The sequence below is a fragment of the Clupea harengus genome, chromosome 17, assembly GCF_900700415.2.
Source record: "Clupea harengus chromosome 17, Ch_v2.0.2, whole genome shotgun sequence".
Lineage (NCBI taxonomy): Eukaryota > Metazoa > Chordata > Actinopteri > Clupeiformes > Clupeidae > Clupea > Clupea harengus.
Window position 1 is genome coordinate 22,060,856 of NC_045168.1, and position 21,694 is coordinate 22,082,549.

General features: G+C 47.8%; 2 protein-coding genes across 8 annotated transcripts in view; one reads left to right on the plus strand and one right to left on the minus strand.

Annotated features, from left to right (window-relative positions):
- cnksr2a (connector enhancer of kinase suppressor of Ras 2a) overlaps window positions 1–12,292 on the plus strand; it is an 83,728-nt gene extending 71,436 nt beyond the window's left edge. For all 7 annotated transcript variants that reach the window (XM_031583930.2, XM_031583931.2, XM_031583934.2 and 4 more), the window contains 3 exons: window positions 920–1,493; window positions 7,639–7,835; window positions 9,269–12,292. In XM_031583930.2, the coding sequence (XP_031439790.1) occupies window positions 920–1,493; window positions 7,639–7,835; window positions 9,269–9,493 (996 nt within the window). In that variant the 3' untranslated portion in view covers window positions 9,494–12,292. The remainder of the gene's footprint in view (window positions 1–919; window positions 1,494–7,638; window positions 7,836–9,268) is intronic.
- Window positions 12,293–12,958: 666 nt separating this feature from the next.
- On the minus strand, window positions 12,959–17,338 carry LOC105893728 (kelch-like protein 34). The gene is made up of 2 exons (XM_012820183.3): window positions 16,448–17,338; window positions 12,959–16,337 (listed from the first exon to the last, which is right to left on the minus strand). Exon 2 carries the CDS (start codon window positions 16,296–16,298, stop codon window positions 14,520–14,522), a length of 1,779 nt encoding a protein of 592 aa, XP_012675637.2. The 5' UTR covers window positions 16,299–16,337; window positions 16,448–17,338; the 3' UTR covers window positions 12,959–14,519.
- Window positions 17,339–21,694: the final 4,356 nt, after the last annotated feature.

Here is a 21,694-nt window from a genome sequence, read left to right on the forward strand (position 1 = left end):
AGCCATGCGGGGTGTCTGCCGGGGGGAGGGGGGATGGGGAGACATAGGGTTCCCTGCAGAGATGATGCACATTACAGCCACACATGTGCTCGTTCAAACTCTCTCTCATGCACACAGACACACACACACACACACACACACACACACACACACACACACTCACACTCACACTCACACTCACACAGACATGTACTCACACACACACACATATGCACATTCTATCACACACACACACACACACACACACACAGACACACACACACACACATACACTCACACACACTCACACACACACACACATACACTCTCTCACCCCACACACATACACACTCTCGCCCCCCAACACATACACATTCTCCCCCCCCCACACACACACACACTCACACACACACACATGCACACTCAGACACACACACATGCACACTCACACTCACACACACATTCACTTACACACACACACATACACACTCTCACCCCCACACACACACACCAGGCACAGTGATGAGGCATAGTATAGCCACACATATACATGCACACATAGACACACATACACACACACACACACACAGAAATCACCCCCGCAATTACAGCTCCATTATCCACCCAGCATATCTTAAGCCCAGTCGACTGAAAAAGAGAGGGAATTGAATAGAATAGATAGACCAAAGAAACTGTCTGCGGCTGTTTGATTTGTTGTCTGTGTAAATGATGTGTGTTGTCTGTGTAAATGATGTGTGTTGTCTGTGTAAATGATGTGTGTTGTCTGTGTAAATGATGTGTGTTGTCTGTGTAAATGATGTGTGTTGTCTGTGTAAATGATGTGTGTTGTCTGTGTAAATGATGTGTGTTGTCTGTGTAATGTGCATGTTGAGATATGTGCAGTGTTTCTAAGGTGCTGTTCTCTGTCTTCATCTCTTAGATGACCTGTGCCAGTCCCTACCTGGAGCCTAAGCACGGGCGCCTGTCCTCCACCGAGACTTCCCAGTCGCGCTCGTCCCACGAGGAGTACCGCAGCGAGCCACAGGGGGGAAGCAGCAGCGGCGGCGGCTCCCCGGCACGCAAGTCGGCCAGCCAGCGGCGCTCGTGGCAGGACCTGATCGAGACGCCGCTCACCAGCTCAGGCCTGCACTACCTGCAGACTCTCCCGCTGGAGGACTCCGTCTTCTGCGAGCCCGGCGCCGGCCTCTCCCCAGAGGCCCGCCGGCAGTCCACGCTGCCCGCCCAGAGGAGCCTGATGGCGGACCACTACGGGCCGATGGTGGGCGAGGGCGCGGTAGGCGCCGGGGCCGGCCTGGGGGGACAGGGCATGGGGATCGGGGTGGGCAACCGGATGCTGCTCCTGCCCGACCCAGGCCTGGCGGCGGGCGGGAAGCCGCGCAGCTTCACACTCCCCCGGGACAGCGGCCTCCACGCCCTCCTCACGCCCTCCGTCAGCGTGGAACACCGTGACCCACAGCGCCGGGAGCTGGTCCGTTGCCTTGACAATCCCAATGGTGGGTACGCCCGTCAGGGTGATGGGTACTGCACGCCCGTACACCAGTTGACACACAGCTCAGGAACAGAGTCAGAACAATAGCACCACCTCATGCTCTAAACACCCAGTGGATTTACTCCCCTTCCTTCTCAGTGTTAAAGCAGGGAGCCATTGAGGCATTTCGTATGGACGTGTTAGTGGCTGTATAGAGTCCACAGGGTGTGAAGAATTCCCTTGGGTTTTTCTTACATTTTAATTTAGTTTTTCATTGTTGTGCACACATTCATTTAGGCAAAACCAAAACCGAAGAAAAGTAACTGGGCACCTGCATTGCTGCTGTAAGGAAGAAGCATAAAATTAACATAAACCTTTTTCATGTCTGTCATTCTTTGTCATATTTTTTTACTCATTTTTGTTTATTTATAAGCAAACTTCATACATCACCTTTGTTGCATCAACTTTTGTACAAGCACAGCCAACAATAAGCTGGTAGCTGAGCAAACAGTTTCAAATTTAGATCACGAATAACTCATTATTCAAGGATTTCAGTGTTCACTAACAACTGTTCTCACATACCATCTCAGTCCTGGGATCCTTGAAAAAGATTGCATGTGGATGTCAACATTAGCACTACAAACATAATAAAGCTCCTTTGCTGTACAAAATTAGAACAGAACTTCTGGTGTTTACAGCCGAGACTCTGTAGGCGCACCTTCACGAAATGAAAAAAAGAAGCCTCCGAATCAGTCAGCCTCCACCGCGGAACCATAATCTCTCCCCGCCGCGCACGCCGGGACTCAGATGGAGGCTAAGATAATGGCCAAGTCCAGAGATAGCTGTGTTTCTGTCTTGTGATCTCTCGCTTTTTCTCTCTCCCTCTCTCCATTTCTCTCTCCCTCTCTCCATCTCTCTCCATCTCTCTCTCTCCATCTCTCTCTCTCCATTTCTCTCTCTCCTCTCTCTCTCTCTCTCCTCTCTCTTGATGTAATATTAAGGTGTCGCAGGCCTCTCTCTCTCTCTCTCTCCATCTTTCTCTCTCTCCATCTCTCTCTCTCTCCATCTCTCTCTCTCTCCCTCTCTCCATCTCTCCATCTCTCTCTCTCTCCCTCTCTCTTGCTGTAATATTAAGGTGTCGCAGGCCTCTCGCTCTCTCTCTCTCCCTCTCTCCATCTCTCTCTCTCTCCATCTCTCTCCATCTCTCTCTCTCTCCCTCTCTCTTGCTGTAATATTGAGGTGACACAGGCCTCATGGCTGCTCAGTCCTGCTGCTCAGTCCTCAGCCATTGTAATCAAAAAGCAATTTCTACCCCAGACCCCTCCTCCTCGTCCGCTCCCGCAAAACAATAAAGTGCACAACTACAATTTAATAAAGCTTTTGTAACTTTGCTCATTAGGAAATGGTGTAAGTAGGGCACAGTGAAGCCTTTAATTGCCTGGTGTCTGCTCTTGTTTGGAGTGCCTCAGATTTAGACCAGGGAGAGAGAGAGAGAGAGAGAGAGAGAGAGGAGTGCTCAAAGTGGGCATTTTTCCAGGTTTTCAACTTTGCCGGAACTTTGTTCAACGGGTTGACAGCCAGTCTTTTGTTTTATTCGTATGATGTTATAATGCAATCAATGTTATGATGTTATCAAAGCAACCTGCCAACACATTGCTACGCAGTTTCAGTTGATTAGAAAGACTTATAGTTAAGCACGTTCAAAAGCATGAAATATGAGTAGGTCTGCATTCAGATGTGTAATACTGTTTGTTGTAGTGAAGCAGGTTTGATAGATATTGCACAGAATGCATGGGTAGGACAATGTTTTTTTAATGCTTTCAATCAATGATTCTAGAATGTGCTCGTTTAAAGAGCGACTCCTAGATACGTCTTGAGGGCAGCCATTCTCTAATGAACTTCATTTTTTGGCTGTTCAGACTGAGACTTGCGGGGCGACGTCCCTCATTTACCTAATGACAAATTTCATTTAAAATTATTCAGTTCACCCCCCGCCCCCACCCTCGCCTTATCTCCCTCACTCTCTCTCTCTCCCTAACTCTCTCTCTCTCTCTCTAACTCTTATTTGTTGCCTCCTCTGCCTCCTCCTTTCTCACGCTCTATCTGATATCGTTCTCTCCCTCTTGCTCATCTCCTCCCTCTCTCCACTGCAATCGCTTCTCTCTGCCTCTTACTCCCTCCATCTCCTTCTCCATCTCACACAGGTTTCTATCTCATCCCTCTGTGTGTATCTCTATATCAACAGAATTACTATCCTTCACAGCATTTGTATGCCTCTCTCTCTCTCTCTCGCTCTCTCTCTGCTTTCCCCTTCTCTCACTATGAAGTCAACTCCATGCTAACTGAAAAACGGCGCTATGGAACCCCCAAGGGATGGCTTGGTGCAGCACAAAACCTCCAGAAGTTCTCTCGAACTATTCATCAGAACTTTTTACTGGGTTCTCCTATCGGGAATGGGCAGCTAGAGCCTCTAAGCCGAACAATCTTCCAGTAATCTCTCTCCCTCTCTCTCTCTCTCTCTCTCTCCCTCTCTCCCCCTCTCCCTCTCTCTCTCTCTCTCTCTCCCCCTCTCTCTCTCTCTCTCTCTCTCTCCCTCTCTCCCTCTCTCTCCCTCTCTCCCTCTCTCTCTCTCTCTCTCTCTCTCTCCCTCTCTCTGTCTTCCTGTCTCTGTCTTCCTGTATCTCTCTCCCTCTCTCTCTCTCTCTCTCTCTCTCTCTCTCTCTCTCTCTACATCTTGTCCATGTCATCTCCCCCTGCACTGATCCTGGCCTAAGGGCATTGTGAATAGCAAGGGTGAAAGCCAGGAGACGAGGGTCCCTAACCTCGGCACGCTGCGTGAGCTTACCCGAGCCCTGTCACCCAAGCCCTGTCCCCTAAGCCCTGTCCAGTCAGCTCGGCTCTATCACCCATCGCTCTGCTCCCTCCGCCCGGGCCTGTTTTCTCTTTTTCGTTTCTGTCGTCTTGTTTTCATTTCTCATTTTATTTTCCTATAATTCCTCTCTCCCACACTGCATCACTACATCATACCCCCCCCCCCCCCCCCCCGCCCCCCCCCCCCGTGCATGTCTATATTTAAAGTGGGTGGAGGTGTTTAAAGCATATCACTGGAATATTTCTTTCACTCCCTCCTCTCTCTCCCCCCCACTCTCTCTCTCTCCCCTCTCTCTCTCTCTCTCTCTCTCTCTCTCTGTGTTGTGGAGGCGGACGTTAGTCATCTCCCAGTCTCCCTAACTCTGTTTCCTGAGCCCCAGCCTGCCTGCTTGCTGGCACACTCGCTGAAGGATCAAGAGTGTCGGAGACAATCGATTGCGGATTCTAAGCCACACGTGTCCCCAGAGTATAGCAGCCGTGGAGGAATGCAAGGAAGAGAGAGCGAAAGCAAGAGAGAGCGATAGGAAGAGAGAGCGAAAGCAAGAGAGAGCGAAAGGAAGAGACAAAGACAGGAGAAAGAGAGAGAGAGAAAGAGAAAAGAGATATAGAGAGAGGGAAGAAAAAGAGAGTGATGGAAGGAAGCAAGACAAAGAGAAAGAGGGAGAGCAAGAGTGAAAAAAGAGAAAAGAAGAGGGAAGTGCTGCTTTAATGGATCCTGTAACATCACCAGGCAAATGTCAGTGTCAGAGACAGATGTGTGGGTCATTAAGACGCATTCACTGCAGCCTGAGAAACATCTGATTAAAGTTCCGCCATGAAAGACTGGATTTATACTCTCCCCTGCACTGCAGCACACAGAGGCCAGCCCACACAAAACAATTTAACAACCTGTCAAAGTAAAATAGAGGATATAGTATAATATTGAGCAGGGAACCGCTTCTGAAATGGATCCCCTGGCTTCAGCCTTTGTAAGATTGCAGCCTTAATTAAAATAAGTAGCGGATACTTTTATTAGTATGTTATGTCCATATTAGATAGTGCTAGCTGATAAGTTTGAGCCATTGTAAGGTCAGTTGTTTTTATGACAAAATGAGTCCACTGTCTGTTTCCTTAATTAACATTAGCTATGTGTAAAAAAGTTCTGATCTGCAAGTCCTTATCTCTAAATTCCTAATGGGTTTTCACCCATTACATTACTATATGATTTTTTAATAAATGATTTATGAGTTTAAAGCGGGCATATTGTTTGAATAAGATCCCTCTTATATGACATATAGGCAGAAGGAATCCAGCCTCCTTTTACAACAGCAACAAGGAGCAAGCTAGACCTTGAGAATTGAGATCAGAATATTGGTATTGTAACAGCACTAGAGAAAGTGCAAAGGATGCAGTATCTCTATGCTGTTAAGTCTGGATGTAAGCCTGAAATGCCTCTACTGCTCTCTTGTGGGTGTTTTCGGTAACACGTGGCACACCCACGCTCCCCGTACACCCCGGGGTAAAGGAAACCGCCGCTTCCCAAACACAATAAACTCCAGTTAATCAGGTCCCTAAGGAAAAGACTCATACACACAAACACACAAACCCTGGAGTAGATTTGTCAGCACAGCCTGGCTGGCAACCAGCAAACTGATATGCCCAAGCACAAACCCAGTGGCACAACATCCAACAGTCTCAGGCTGGTGAGATACAACGGTGGCTGCTCTGCATGAAAATCACTTTCCAGCCTTAATTCCCTGTTTGGGCTGGGAGACTGCGGCGGGCTGGGAGGGACCACTCTGCCAATTCTGGATGTCTCTGTTTGGGTTTGGGGGCTCTGTTGGTTTGTGTGTGTGTATGTGTGTCTGTGTGTGTGTGTGTGTGTGTTTTGTGTGTCTGTTAATACAGTTAGCTACATATATTTCTGCAGTTGTGTGTGGGTGTGTCATCGTGACCATGCAGACTCTGGAGGTGTGAAAAGCACATTGCCCTTATTTCCACTGATACACTCACACAGCCATGAACAGAGCCAGACTGATGCGCACCAGAGATGATAACAGGCAGTGATAAGACACCAGGGAGCGAGAGGCGTGTTGGGGTCAAAGGTTGATCTGAGTCAGGGGGCGCATTCCGTCCTGCCCGTAGAGAGAGAGCGGGCTCCACAGTGCCTGACGAAATTGAGTGACGCGCCCTAACAGGCTTTCACGCCGCATCTGTGACACATCAGATTTGTGCCAGCCCGGAAGGGGCTGCAATCGTCATGGGAACGGTGGCTGGACGGTAGACCTGCTGTGTGCAGCTGCACAGCTCCGTCTTAATCACGGATATCACAGAGCGAGCTGATAGGACAGCAGAAGTGGAAGCTGGTTCTTTTGTACCCCGTAGGCTTTTATGATGATGGCACATGGTGGACATATAGCTAAAGTCCTTTCACCAGACTTACCGTGGCTGTTGACTGTTCTCCTGATAGAGCCTATAGAGTAATAGAGAATTGTATTAATTGTGTTTGGTTTTGCGATGATGTTATCCAAAATGTATTGGAAGAGAGAGAAGGGGTATTTTGTCATGAATGTTTCCTGTAGGGTCTCCTTAGAACTGGAACCTACTGGAACCGAGCGAGATCAGGGCTAGACCGGTTTCAGAATCACACAGTATCTGTCAACGTGTGTTTGATTGCGCTACAGGGATCACTTGTGCACAATGAACTCTGCACTGACAGTCTTTATGACCATTTTAGGACACAGAGTGAAATGAAGACAGAAAGATCAGGTCAGGCCATTTATGAATCAATTAACCCATCCGTTCACCTACTTCTATTGGCTCTGCGCTTCAAGTTAAGGCTGAATTCAGGACAGCTCGACTCAGACTGGTGAACAGAAGGAAAGTAACCAGAGAGGGAGAAAAAGACCATCTGTCTGGTGTGGTGACGGTGGATAACTCTCCATAAGGCTCTAACAGACAGCTTCGGCACTAGATGCCCTGCAGCTCCCGCTAAATAACCCGCTGAATAACCATATCCACACGCTCAAGTGTCTTAGGGAGAGTGTCTGTCTTAGGGAGAACTTTTCCTTGGGTTTTACTTTGAAGCCTTGTCTACACACATCACAAAAAGCATCCCTTCCTCTCTCTTCAAAGGTGAAAAGAATGGCTTAGAATTGAAAGTTTAATGCCAAAGGAATTTGAAAGGATTCTTAGTCGACCCTAAGGCATACCAAAGAGGGGTTTCTGTTGTTTCTATGGGTATTTTATGTTTTAAGAGTGAAGCCTATTAACTGCACTGGTCCCTCTTACGCCCCTCTGTTGTGTGGCGCCCCCTTTAGGTGAGCAGCAGGAGCACAGGCACGCCGACTCTCTGGGGGACCTGTACCGAGCCCTGGAGAAGGCCAGCCTGTCGCCTCTTGGAGACCCACGCCTCTCCACGCGCCTCGACTACAAGCGTTCGTTCGTCCGACGCTGCAACGACCCACTACTCAACGAGAAGCTGCACCGCCTGAGGATCCTGCAGAGCACACTCAAGGTAGGCGCCACGCTGCGCTGAACCAACCCCTGTCTGACCGTGTGTCCGTCTTTGTGACGGATACATCGATCTGTCTACAGAGACAATCAGACTGACTGTTTCTCTGTCTGTCCAATAGTCAAACAGTCAATTAGTCCTTCGGTTTGTCTGTCTGTCTTTCAGACTGATCAGTCTGTCTGCAAAGACAATTTGACTGACTGTCTCTGTCCATTCAAAAGTCAAACAGTGAATTAGGTCCTTAGTCTGTTTGGTCTATCGTTCTGTCTGAACACTGTCACACTGTGTTTCAAACTGTCTACAGAGACAGTCAGGCTGATGGTATCTGTGTCTGTCTACAGTCCTTGCATCAGTCCCTCAGTCTGCCTGTCTGTGTGTCTGTTCGACTGGAGACAGGGTTGCATCTCTGCGTACTGGTGTACCTGCAATAGAGTACAACAGTGGAATGGTGTGGAGCTCTGAACCTGCTGTGTGTGTGTATGTGTGTGTGCGCCACAGAGACTACTGGTGACTGTGTGTGTGTCTATCTGTGTGTGTGTGTGTGTGTGGATTCCCATTATCTTAAATGTCCTCTGAGGTTGTGTTTTTGGCTTTCAGTACATGAATCACTTTTGGGTGTGTGTTGGGTCTGTTTGTCTATGTCGGGTCTGCCAAATGTAGGGACTACGTGTGTTCTGTGTTTGGGTTTGTTTTGGGTTTGTGTTGAGGATGTGTTATAGACATGTAGTTCAGCTGCTGGCTCTCTATGTGTGTGTGTGTGTGTGTGTGTGTGTCTGTGTGTGTGTGTGTCTGTGTGTGGTTGTATGTTAGGAGAGCTGGAGGTGGTTGTCGCACTTGATGCTGCTGCTGCTGCTTCTGCTGCTAGCGTGGGCGTTTTAGCGTCTGATGTGGCTCTGGCTTAGGGATGCTATGTGTCCCCCCTGGGCTCTGACAGGGGGTTGCTGTGTGCTGCTCTCGCGCTTCCTCCTTCCAAGAGAAGACTCCTGTTGCATTGTGGGTATTTTCCGCCCTCCCAGCTGTGGGGGCGTGACAGAGGGATTGAGAGGGGAAAGGGGGAGGGGCTATATTAGCCCACAGTGCTATAGGACTCTCCTTCACTTCCTGCATGCTGTGTGTGTTTGGATGTTTACGTGTGTGTGTGTGTGTGTCGCAAGTGTTTATAGGTGAACAAGACTGTGTGTGTTTGTGTGTATGCGTGAGTACGTATGTGTGTATCCATGAGTGAGCGTGTGTGTGTTTGTGTTTGTATGTACCCTGCTCCCTACTCCTCCCAGACCCCAGTCTAAAATAGATACCTGCCTCGCTTTGGGTGTGCGTTGCGCTTCCTACTTTACCTTGTGTCTGTCCCGTAAAGAGAGAGAGAGAGAGAGAGAGTTCAACAAGAGGATGTGCTTGTAATACCCACCCTCCACTCCTCTGTTTCTGCGCTCCCATAGGACAGGGAAGGGGAAGTAGCTGTGATTGACAAGCTGCTGACCAATCCACAGCTGACCTCTGCCTCACTGCGGGAGTGGAAGAGAATGTACCTGGAGCTGTTCTCAGAGGAGCCGCAGCACGAGCGAGAGTGCGAGCGCGAGCAGCCGCCCAGCCCCCAGTCAGAGCCCAGCCCTGGCCCACCCACGCTCTCACACACACACTCCTACATCGAGACGCATGTGTGACTCACACAGGCTACATTCACATACCAACACACACACACACACACACACTTAAATGCTTTTATTTGAATCCATAAGTTTAAAGACACATGCAAACAATCACACACACACATCGCTACATTAATATACATTTGACTGACATATGAAGATAGATTCATGCACACTCACACACATTTAGGAACATTTGACTCACCAACACACACCTACATGAAGACCTATGTCTGACTCACAGACACCTACACATATGCATACACATGCACGTATGTAGGCACACATACATAGAGTCACACACACACTCAAATTCCTATATCGAGACCGGTCTGACTCACACACTTTTCTCAGATGGTGCCCCAAAGAGGCTTTAGAAGTTAGCTGCGCAATTGTAGATGAACACCCACTCAAATGATTCATGCTAGCCATGGATGGTGTCATCCAATGCAAAACTACTCTTTATACACAGGCATACATATGCATATTATTGTCACTATGATTATCATTACTGACACTATTTCAGATATTTTATACCTGCAGAGTTGTATGCTTTTAAACTCAAACAAGCTGACTGACTTAGTATTTCTGTGAACATAATGCAAGTAAGCATGCAAATCATACACGCACACACACACACACACACACACACACACACACACACGCACACGTACACGCACACAAAGCCACTCTGCCTACAGGCATTACAGTGTTCTGGGTTTGAGCAGGGTGGTTGCCATGGTTACCTATTTGCCCAGAGACTCACGAACTAATGGATTGAGAGAAAGAAATGGGGAGGGTGAATCACCTCGACACCACCCCCCACACACACACACACACATAAACGCTCATACACATTCCTAACCTGGGGACTGAGTATGCGATATCGATTTGGAGTTGGACTGTGAAAGATTTGGATCCCGTGTGGTCCAGACTTCATCATGTGTGGAAGGAACCAGCGTCACAAATATGGAAATACACATACACACACACACACACACACACATACACACATACATACCTGCTGAAGTGACTTTGCATCTCTAGTCTTGTGGGAAATTTAAACTTCAAAGCACAGAATTGGTACTGTATGACTTTCTACCGTGTTAAAGGGATGGTGTGTATGCATGTGTGTGAATGGTTCCAGAGAGCGGTTCCACTCTATAGAGTGTGAGAGGCACTCAGGTGTGTCATGCATGGATTGTGAACTGAGGCATGACCGTAGTTCCATCTGTGTGTGTGTGTGTGTGTGTGTTTTTGTGTGTGTGTATGTGTGCACTGGAGGCTCCAACACACCTGGCCCTGTCCTGTAAGATATGCCTGTTTACCGGCCAGTGGGCAGCCGAGAGCTTTAGAGAAGCCTGAAAATACCCAATCCTCTGGAGAGGTTAGAGTACTTTTAAAAGGGTGCACACTCCTGCACCCTGGACGAACTCACAGGCAGGCTCTCTCTGTGTGTGTGTGTGTGTGTGTGTGTGTGTGTGTGTGTGTGTGTGTGTGTGTGTGTGTGTGTGTGTGTGTGTGTGTGTGTATGCTCTTGCTGTATGTGGGTAGCTTTGCGCGCACATACTGTAGAGTGCTTTTGAATATGAACTCTTTTACTCCAGGATAGTAGGAACATTTTGTATCGTGGATCACGCTGTTACTCTATACACAGTATGGACTTCTCCAAAATGTTTTTTTTTTATTTACTAAACATGTGCTGGAACTCTGCATTAATCCATATTAGATTAGATTAGCCAGGGTTCCGTGCTCTTCTCTTCAGTATTTCACCTTTGACCCTGGAGTGCCACAGAGCACTCTAGGAAGAAAAGTGCAGTAGACACACAGGTAGACGTGTCCGCTCTTCCTGTAACACCTAGAGGGGAACACGCTCCATCAGTCTCAATGCCGCCACTGCAGACTTTAGTGAAGGCATGCAAGACTGTTGCCGTGGTTACCGAAACCACCCACAACCCCTGTCTCCAGTGGTGACCGTTTCCCTGGTATTTATAACGAAACTGTGTTTTGTTTGTTTGTTTTCAGGTCAACATTTATAGACATTAAGACAACCTGAAGCACTTGTAAAGTATATTCGTGTGTATGCACACACACTGCATTGTTGCACTGCATGTTTTACCAGGTATAGTGTGAGATTCATTTGAGTATTCTGTGTTTCTTTGTCAACACTTAAACATTGAAAAGCTCAGTGTTAATCTTGTAACTGAATTGCTTTTTTTTTTTTTTTGTCTGTGAGACTAGAGACTGGGAATGATTACAAAGAAAACTATCAAAAGCAATCATGCTCTCAGAGGAAAGACAGAGTACTTATTTTGTGTAACTTATAGATTATCCAAATGGTTGTGAATAGTTTATAGTAAGCCTAGACATGTATAGACAATCTAAGAATGTACTACTGCTGATGGATCTAAAAGCCACTGATGTGTATGTGTCGACTGGAGTGATTGTTCAGGGAGGACATTTCTTTGCTAGAAATGGCACATCCATTTTCATCACATTTCTCTGACCAATCATAATACCAACGTGGCCAACTATCATTATCCACATTCCTCTCATCCAGGTAACCTTTGACCTTTAAGCTCTGAGTGTGGCTCAACTAACCATGGTCCATGACAACAGAGCACCCATGGGGTTATATGTTGTGTTTAAACCTGTTATCCCTGTCATTTTTATCAGTCTGTGAGTATTTATTTACTTATTTATTCATTTATTTATTTACAGAGCTGTTCAATCCAGCAACATGTTCAATCTCCACACCATGTACTAAAAACGAGTCAATAAAATGTAGTTTATTGCAAACTAGTTGCGTCATCATGATGTGCGGTTGTTCTCTTTTTTTTCGTCAAGTTCAGTACTGTAGTTTTTTTCCCCCCTCTGGAGTGGTCTGAGTGTTTGATTGCAATATTTGAACACAATAGCCTCTGCCTATTCTGGTTCTGCCTCTTCACTGTTCTTTCCACAAGGTATCCTTTGCAATTCAAATGTGAGAAGGCCTTCCAAAATAGACACACTACCGCACCGTGGAATGAACATGACCGTAAGCATATTGTTATATTTGCACAGCAGAGGTGAGAGTGTTATCACTGGGGTCTGCTCCTGTATTTGGAGGCTACAACCATCTTTTCAATCGGCAGAAGAAACTGTAGCTCCAACCTGACATTTCCACAAAGGAGACGCAAGACATGACTCTGCCAGTTCAGGAAACGTCTCCCTGAGGAGGTGCGGTGCTTTCAATCAGCGCTCTTCTGCAGCAGTCCAGGCCCTTTCACTGAGGCTAATGGCTTCGGCTAAACCATTAACGGATGAAATGCCACCGTGGCGGTGTGGAGGAGAGCATCAATGGATCTGTCCTCCCAGAGGGGAGCAGCAGGCAGTAGGGCATGAGGGCTCCATCTATCCATCACACCCCCTGTCTCTCTGGGCTTGGTCTCTCTCTCTCTCTCTCTCTCTCTCTCTTTATTTTTCTCCTTTACCCTGTCTTAGTCTTGTCCTTTTCTTTCTCTATCTTTAGACTCTCTCCTCTCTTCCTTTTTTCTTCCAATCTCTCTCTCTCTCTCTCTCCTGTTTCCCCAGGCGGTTGCTGCGTTTATGTTAGTCATTCAGCAGGCATGTTTATCCAAAGTGACATTCAGAAGAGGGAAGGTGGATATTATTTCCACCCTGGTGCTCCCTCCCTGGGATTTGAACCCATGACCTCTACCAGTTCAGCCATATGACCTCTACCAGTTCAGCCATATGACCACTGCACTTCTTTTCTAGTACTTTTCTCTCTTTCTTGACTTTCATTCTCAGAGTGATTTTCTTGTCTTTGATTTTGCTTTGATTTTGAGAGTGTTTAAGTTTTCACTTTGTTGGGTCTCTGACATCCCTCACTTCAAAATAATTTTGGGTAGTTGAAAATAAAAAAAAAACAGTTCACTGCAGCCTAAACACACCAGCAAACACTTTTCACGCAGTCTATTCGTGCATTTATTCATCTACCGCACTGATCGGTTCCACAGGTTCTGATCTCTGGTTCTCTGTGGAGAGTTCTACCTCAGCACGATGACCTATTGCAGTTTGGCACAGCCATCAGGACAGCTCCATTAGCGTGTATGAGTCATGCATCTATTTTCATGTGTTTCCCACTCACATTCAAGCATCTGAACAGTCTATCTATGGTGAAACGTGCGATGGATGGAAACTTCATGCTAATATGAACATATATGTGATATGTGCATGATACATATTACTGGTCATTCAACTACCGAAACCTTTTCTCTTGACTTATTTTAGACCCCTGAAATCTAATCCATTCATTTTGAACTCTTAAACTCCACTAAAGTGTGTGCCTTTTATGAAGATCACAAGGACATGCAGATGCACACATTTATCTCATAATGGATCTCACTTTAGAGCTTTTTTTTTCATGCGGAAGATTCAGTGCTTTCCATGCAGTCAGTGAGTTCTACTCTCATTGCAGTTTTGCACAAAAAGTATTTTTTAATCTCCGTGTGTGCATGCTGGTTTCCTTACTCGCAAACTACAACTCAACACACCTGTTTACTCCTCTCTGTCAGCGCCCTGAGCTTTGCCCGGCTGCAGGTTTCGCATTGTAACAACAACGAGACACATAGTTTAATTCCCACCCGAGTTAACAGTGGCTGCCAATTCCATTCTCACCTCTCCCTACCTCAGTGCTCTCATTCTCGAACTTCTGTTACTATCCAGCTCTCGAGAGCTTTACTGCAAGTCTACTTCCCTTTATCTCTCTTGCAGATCTCTGCGCTTTGTGAAAGCCTCCTCTCTTCTCTCTAGTAATCTCTGTTGGCTTAAACGCTGTTGCATAGAGGCTATGCTCTTTCATTTCTCTTTCTGTCTCATGCAGACTTTTGCACTGTGACGAATAGGAGATGAGGCCTGCCACTGTTACAAAGGCATTTGCACTGCTTGTCACTTGTCAAAAGGCCTTTTCTGTTGATTGGGTTTATGTATATTATTTTCTTGGGGGTGGGGGGCAGTTGCTGGGCATGGAGGGTTCCTGTAAGTGGGACCCCCACTTCTACGTCTCTGCAGTGTCGAGGATGGGTAGCTGAACGCACTGTGTCCCACAAAGGGGGCCTGGCATTCGGCACAGCTCCCTCCACGTGTCGCCCACCGTGTCGTACTCCATCACGTTGGCCATGACCACTTCCTGTCCATCGTGCCACTTCCTTCCCCCGAATAGCAGCACGCGGCCGTCGGCGGTGGCCGTCAGCCCATAGCAGAAGCGGTCGTTGATCAGTGGCCTCAGGCGTGTCCACTGGTCCAGCGAAGGGTCGTAGCGCTCAATGTCGCAGAACTGCTCGTACATCCCCAGGAAGGAGTAGATCTGCTCGCCGACTGCCGCCATCTGATGGCCGAAGCGGGCGATGGACATGGCAGCGCATTTCTCCCAGGCCTTGCTCTCGAACGTGTCCAGGTGGAGCACATCCTTGCTGCTCTCAACCGCTTGGCCGTGGATACCGCCAGAGATATAGACGGTGTTGCGGAGCGTGGTGCAGGCGTGCCCGTGGACGGCGTGTGGGAGTGTGATGCTCTTCCTCCAGCACCCGGCACGCAGGTTGTACTTCTCCACCGTGGAGAGCGGCGGCTCTCCTGGCTCTGCCCTGCCCCCGATGGCGTAGATGACGCCCTCTACCACGCAGCAGGAGAACTTTGCCCTGCGCTGGATCATGGGCTCGGCCTCCTCCCAGCGCTGGAAGCGTGGGTCGTAACGCCACACCCGCTCGCTGACAGTCATCACGGCCGTCTTCTCGCTCTCGCCATCCGCCTCCACCTCCTCACCGCCCAGCACGAACAGGAACCCCCCGACCACGCAGACGCAGTGGTGCTGCAGCCTGCTGGGCAGCTGGGCCGCCAGCGGCCGGAACTTCCTGCTGTCAGGGTCGAAGCTCTGCATCAGGCGCTGCGGCCGGTCGGCCTCTGTACCTCCCCCCACCAGCAGGACCTGACCGGAAGTATCTCTAATGCGTGTTTGCTCGTTCTGCAGAAGGGGCTGGAGCGGCCCCTCGGTGTGGTACTGCAGGGCCTTCTGCACCAGGCTGTGTATGAAGGGCGTCCTGAGGGTCACGCAGGTGACGCTCAGCTGCCTGAGCTCCTGCGGGGACACCAGGGCGAAGCGCACATGGCTCAGAAGCAGGTTACTGTGCAGCGCCGGGAGCTTGTTGTGATCCAGCCAGTCCAGCGCCAGCCTCAGCAGGCCGGACTCCCTCACGCCAGGCAGGTCCTCGGTACCCAGGGCCTCCTGCAGTGACCCCACATTGAGCTCCATCAGCCCAATGCAGTCCCTTTCCTTCCCCATCAGCTCACACATGCGCCTGGCTATGTAAGCATTGGCTTCCTTGAGAGCCTCGGAGAGCCCATAGCGGGACGCCACATTAGCGAAGAAGCAGCAGTTCTCCAGGGTGAGGTTGTCGGTGATGTAGCGACCACAAAGTTCCACGGCGTGGGTGACCTGCAGGTAGCAGGCGGCCTCCAGGGTCTCCTCCAAGGTGGAGGGGGACAGGCAGATCCAGGAGGTGTAGATGAAGTCCAGCACCCTCTCCAGGCCCGTGGGCGTCAGTGCAGGCAGGCTGAGGGGCCCCAGGGCCCCGAATTCACAGGTGTGCTCCTTGAGGAGGGCCCAGAAGTAGTCACTGGCGCAGGCCAGGAGGGTGCGGTGGGCAGGGAACTCCACGCCGCACGACTCCAGGACGATGTCGCACATGCGCCGGTCATTGCGTAGACACTGGTACTGAGACAGGACGCTGTCGCCGTGGCATTTACTGAGCACCAGAAAATAACTCATCACTGCGGTCATGGAGGTGGAGAGAGGGAGAAGGGGAAGAGGGGTATGTAACTGAAAGAGAGGGATTACAAGGAAGAAGAGAGAAAAGGATAAGAGAATGAGCTAGGGAAAGTAAGAGTGAGAGTGAGCTAGCTAGCAAAAGAGAGAAACGGTTACACTACCTTGAAAGAGGAGCTGAGAGGTGATAAATAAAGAGAGGGAAAGCAGGTAATAAGGGGTAAGGAATTGTTTTTGCACGTTGTCTTCTCTGCAGCAGGCAAGAGTGAAATGAAGATAGTCTTTGAAGCGGGGGGGTCTCTCCTCTCCGGTTTTCTCTCTTCCCCTCTATCTCCTTTGGTGCAGCTGTGTCGCTTGCGATGTTGAGCCCTGGACTGTCAGAGACATCTGACATGCTGGCTGTGAGCTGAGAGGAGGGTCAACCAGACAACACCACCCACCCCCACCCCCACCCCCACCCCTGACCAGCGCCACAACACCAAGCCGCCTGGCAGCTCTAACACATGCCCCTCTGTTTACCCCGCGCCGGGCATACCACTCCCCCTCATTATCAACAGGAAAGAAAGAGTTAGGAAATACAGAGTAATTCATTAGTAAGGTTATTATAAAAGTGAGTGAGTAAAAGAGGTAACTTTTGAAAAGAAAATGGGGTTTGGTGCTGGAGCAGAAGGGTATGAAATATGGCTGTGAGAAAGAAAAAAAGGTACGAAAACAAAAGTAAGTCAATCAAAAGATGCATTGAGCAGCAGTGAGAGCTAGTGTAGGAGGAAGAGATAGAGATAAAGAAAGAAAGAAAGAGAGAGAGAGAGACAGAGGACACAAGTGGGAGTAAGACAAAAGTACAAGAGAGAAGTCTTGGTTTCCTTACTCCAACTCCTCACCTCTCCACGCTGCCCTTTCTATGCAGCCTACAGATGGGTCTGCTGTTGAGTGCTCAGTGTATTCTCATAGGCAAACACAGTAGCTAGACTCAGTAAATAGGCTGGTTACCACAACACTGATGATGCCAGTCATCAAGTCCCATGACACCCGCCACCATATCTCACTCTTCAGCACCACACAGACTAAAATAGAAACAAGAGCTCCATCATACACACACGTGTACACAGAGAGAGAGAGAGGGGGGGGGGGGATAATGAGCGAGAGAATAGGGAGGCTGAGAAAGAGAAAGAACATGGAAAGTCAGATAAGGAGATAAAAGTTATCAAAGGACAGAATGAGATACAGCAGCAACTGAGGCATGGCAGGAAGTGTGATAAGGAAAAGATTGTCTTAATAATCTGAGAACGTGTGGTCATGGAGCTTCAAGAGGAACACAGCAAAAGGGCAGACAGAAAGAGGGAGAGAGAGAGAGAGAGAGACGTATACAGAGTGACAGAGCAGAAAGAGGAGAGTAGGTTTGTTTTTGTTGGACTGCAGAAGAAGAGAGGGGCGCTTGATTAATAGCTGCTGGTCTGTGACCCAGAGAGGAGTGCATACACGCACGCACAGACCGCACTAGACACTCTCATCATCCTTCATGAATAGCTGCTGGCTCAGAGCTGTGGCTGCAGTGTGTGTGTGTGTGTGTGTGTGTGTGTGTGTGTGTGAGAGAGAGAGAGAGAGTCTCTCTTATGGTATGGATGTGTGTGTGTGTGTTTGTGTTAAATAGTTTTGGCACATGTGTGTGGAGGTGTATGGCATGTGCACATGCAAGAGTGTGTGCATGCGCATGTACAGAGTATGTGGATGCATGGGTGTTTGTGTGTGTCTCTGCAGTTATGAAACATCTCTGCTGACATCCTCACCCCGGTGTTCCTTGGGTGAGCATCCTCTGATCCTTGGCTCCTGTGGAATGACACACACAGACACACAGACGCACACACACACACAGACACTCGCACACGCACACACACAGAGCAGAATGAGCTCACATGGCCCATTTAAGCTGGCACTGAGGCCATAGTATTAGCAGAACAATACATCCTGGTACTGTCTGGTGACAGAGATCAACAATAGACAGAAAGAGAGAGCGAGAGAGTGATGCCGTGTGTGTATGTGACTGTCAAGGAATGTTTGCATGCCTATGCTGTTAATGCCCTTTGGCAGCAAACCACTGGTGTCATCTTACTATCATGTCATCTTCCTTCTGAGGCATCTTTAGTAGCGGCGTCTAAGATGTCCCTCGCCATATCACTTCCAGGTCAAAGTGTTTTTTTAAGGGGCAGGGACTTCTAAAGGTTGCCATGGTTTAAAAGAGTGGGGTGTTTTAGGCGGATTGGTATTTGGCAACATCCATGAAAACACACACACATGCACTCAGACACACACACACACATGCACTCAGACACACAATCAGATACACAGACCCACACTCAGACACAGGCGGGGCTGAGATAGCATCTTTTATGCGCTTCTATAAAAAGCCTGTGTCCCAAGTTCTTCATGGTTGTTTTGTTGCAACTCTCAATGTTGTGTGATGAGCTGTCTGCCATTCATTTTATGCGAGCATGTGTCTGTGTATGGTATGCAACCTACCTGGCAACCTCACACTGGATGCTGAAATAAACTGGATCATTACCTCTTACACACACTTGTCAGCGGTTGACCTGTGTGTGTATTTATCAGCTGGGGTGTCTTGTTTGCCCTGGTTATTAGAAGAGAGGGCAGTGTGCATCAGAGTGATATTTAGGTTCTATGTCCAAAAGCACAGAATTACAGTCTCAACCTCCTTGTATTGAAGAACAGATACTTTTAAGAGCTATTTTAAACCATGTCCCTTCTCTACATCTACACATAAATAATTTAAAGCAATACTATGCAGCAATTTTCCTACATTTTGAGGTATGGGTTTATGTGCAACTAGTTTTGGTATCCTCCATCCATTTTGATGGTATATGGTGATGTGAAGGACAGATAAACACACCTGTCATTCTCACTAGCTGTGCAGGCCATGCACTATGTAGTTCTGTGGTATGGGACGGCACCCCCCTCAAAAATTGGGAAAAGCTTTCACCTTGACAACTATCTCACCTTATGACACCATTTAGCATACAAACAAACTTGTATTAGTGCCACCGGCTGTTGCTGGTCTTTACCAGGGTGTTTGCATGCCTTTTAGGTCGTCAGCTTACAAGTTTTAGACCACAACTTCTTAGTGATATTATGTTGATCACAGATATTATGTTGATCATTGTTTTCTTTCTACTGACCAAAGTTTACTGTATGCAGTATATTTACAACAGCTAATTTTGCTCAGAAGTCTAAGAGCAAAAAGAGTTGGGAGCTACGAACTGTTAGTGATCTTGTCCTGTTTGTCCCCCATGATATGCGGTCTGACCTGAGATGGATGCTCTGCTAAATATAGCAGCTTCAGTGTGTTTGGGTTTAGAATGGCCTGACAGGGGCCATGGAGGCTTGGATCAGGGCTGAGACCTCTATGGCATCTTGGGTGGGATTCAAAGGACTGTTCTGGTCTGGGCATAATATATCCAACAAGCAGACGTGGCGTGTTTTATGCACGTTTGCTGTGCCACACTGTGACAAGATGAAGTTGTGACAAAAGTGTAGCTGAGCTCAGTGCTGACCTTTCAAGGTTGCAGGAAGTAATTAAAGGGGCTGTCAGCAATTCTGGAGAAAGATTGTTATTTGAACAAATCAAACAAATACTCCCCTTCCTTCAATGCTCCTTCAGAAGCTCCACCACTCAAATTCATGGACGTGCAATGCCTAGGCAATGGGGCTAGCTGACCAAAAGAGAAACATGGCGGAATCCAGAGTGTCTGCTGCCTCAGGGACAACGTTGACAGGAGCGGTGGAAATGGTCTAATGTTCGAGCCTCAGACGGAATGGAGGTGGACGTGTCTTTTTTACAGTTGAAGCAAAATAAACATCATAATATATAATGCCATCTAACGAACAACAGGCAAGCACACAAACACAGCATCCAAAACGCAGCAGAGTAAAAACTAGCAAGTGTTAGTTGTTCAAGATTGTTTTTACAGAACTACAGTGGCCAAAGACTGGATAATAGGTGTGTATTAGCTAAGCTAACAAGAAAGGTAACGTTACTTAGCATAGCATTTCGAATTATGCCTCAAGCCAAATAATCCTACAGTCCTAGCAAACTTGTGTTTGTAAGTCTTCGTGGCCATAAAACCCTTCTCAAACGTTGCACAGACAAATACCATAATGTAGAGCCAAAAACCACATGGCAAGTAATGTAACTAACTTAAGCTAGGTTGTGGGCTAGCAAAATGTTGCTACATTTGCTGCTGCGAGGTTAACATGCAGAGAGGATGAGATGGTTTCCATAGCCAGACAGCGATATTCACAACTCTCCTGCTACTATAGCTAACATCACAAAAACAGCATATCTTGGCAAACTAAAAAAGTAGGATGAATGTCCGTGGTCAAGTAATTTAACGTTACCTTAGACACAAATGTGACACTGGTACTTGCATGCAAGCTAACCAGTTGGGACTAGCTATCACAAACAGTAGCAAATGGGACAATACTTATGTATTGGTATGTGAAACAGTTAAACTAATGTTACCCACCTGTCAGAGAGTTTTCATGCCTTTCAACTCTTGGAGGTTGGACAGCCTCACTGATGTTAACACTGCTTTTCGCCCTTAGCACTTCTTTTTCAAATGTTCTCTCCTTCTTGACAATGCAATTATGTTGTGGAGCTCAGCACGTTAGCCAGACTCCCTTTCCTCTCCCCTTCCCCCTGTACTGTGCACAAGCACAAAGAATAATTGGTATTAGAGTAGGGGGGCTGTTATTATCACTAACACATTACACTACCCATCCCAATTATGGTAGTATTGTCAGCACTGTGACACAGTCAGGATAGCAGTTGTGCTTTGTAATTGTATTTACTTTGTAAAGGAGCTCTAAAGGGTCATTTCAACTGCATATTGCATTCCTCTATCCCATGTGTTTCTCTGTTCTTCCTATTAAAACAGCAGACTGAATAGTAACACACTAGAATACATATGGTCCCCTGGTCTCCCCACTGTGTCAGTGTTCTGTATGTATATATTTGTATCAGAGGCTCCAAACTAAGTGGGAAGTAGAATAGCTGCTGTAAATCAGTGAAACCGCACTGTCAGAGTTGGGATAGATGGTGAAAACAGTTGTAAAAGGGAGCTTAGCTAATATTCCTGGTGTGGTAGTGGTATATTGTGGGATGTGGAAGATAAAAGAAGGGATTAGCTGATTAGCTGGGGCAGCTGCTCTCCCAGTGCATTGTGGGTTGTTCCAAATGCCCCCGTAATCCTTGGCAGCCCCAGACATCACACTCAATAGAGGAGAAAGGGACAACTCGCCTCTGCACCCAGGCTATGACGGGCAGATTTTAAAAACTACTCCCAAGCAAAGTATGCTCGAGCGAGACAGCTGGCTTCTGATGTTCGCTGATACCACTG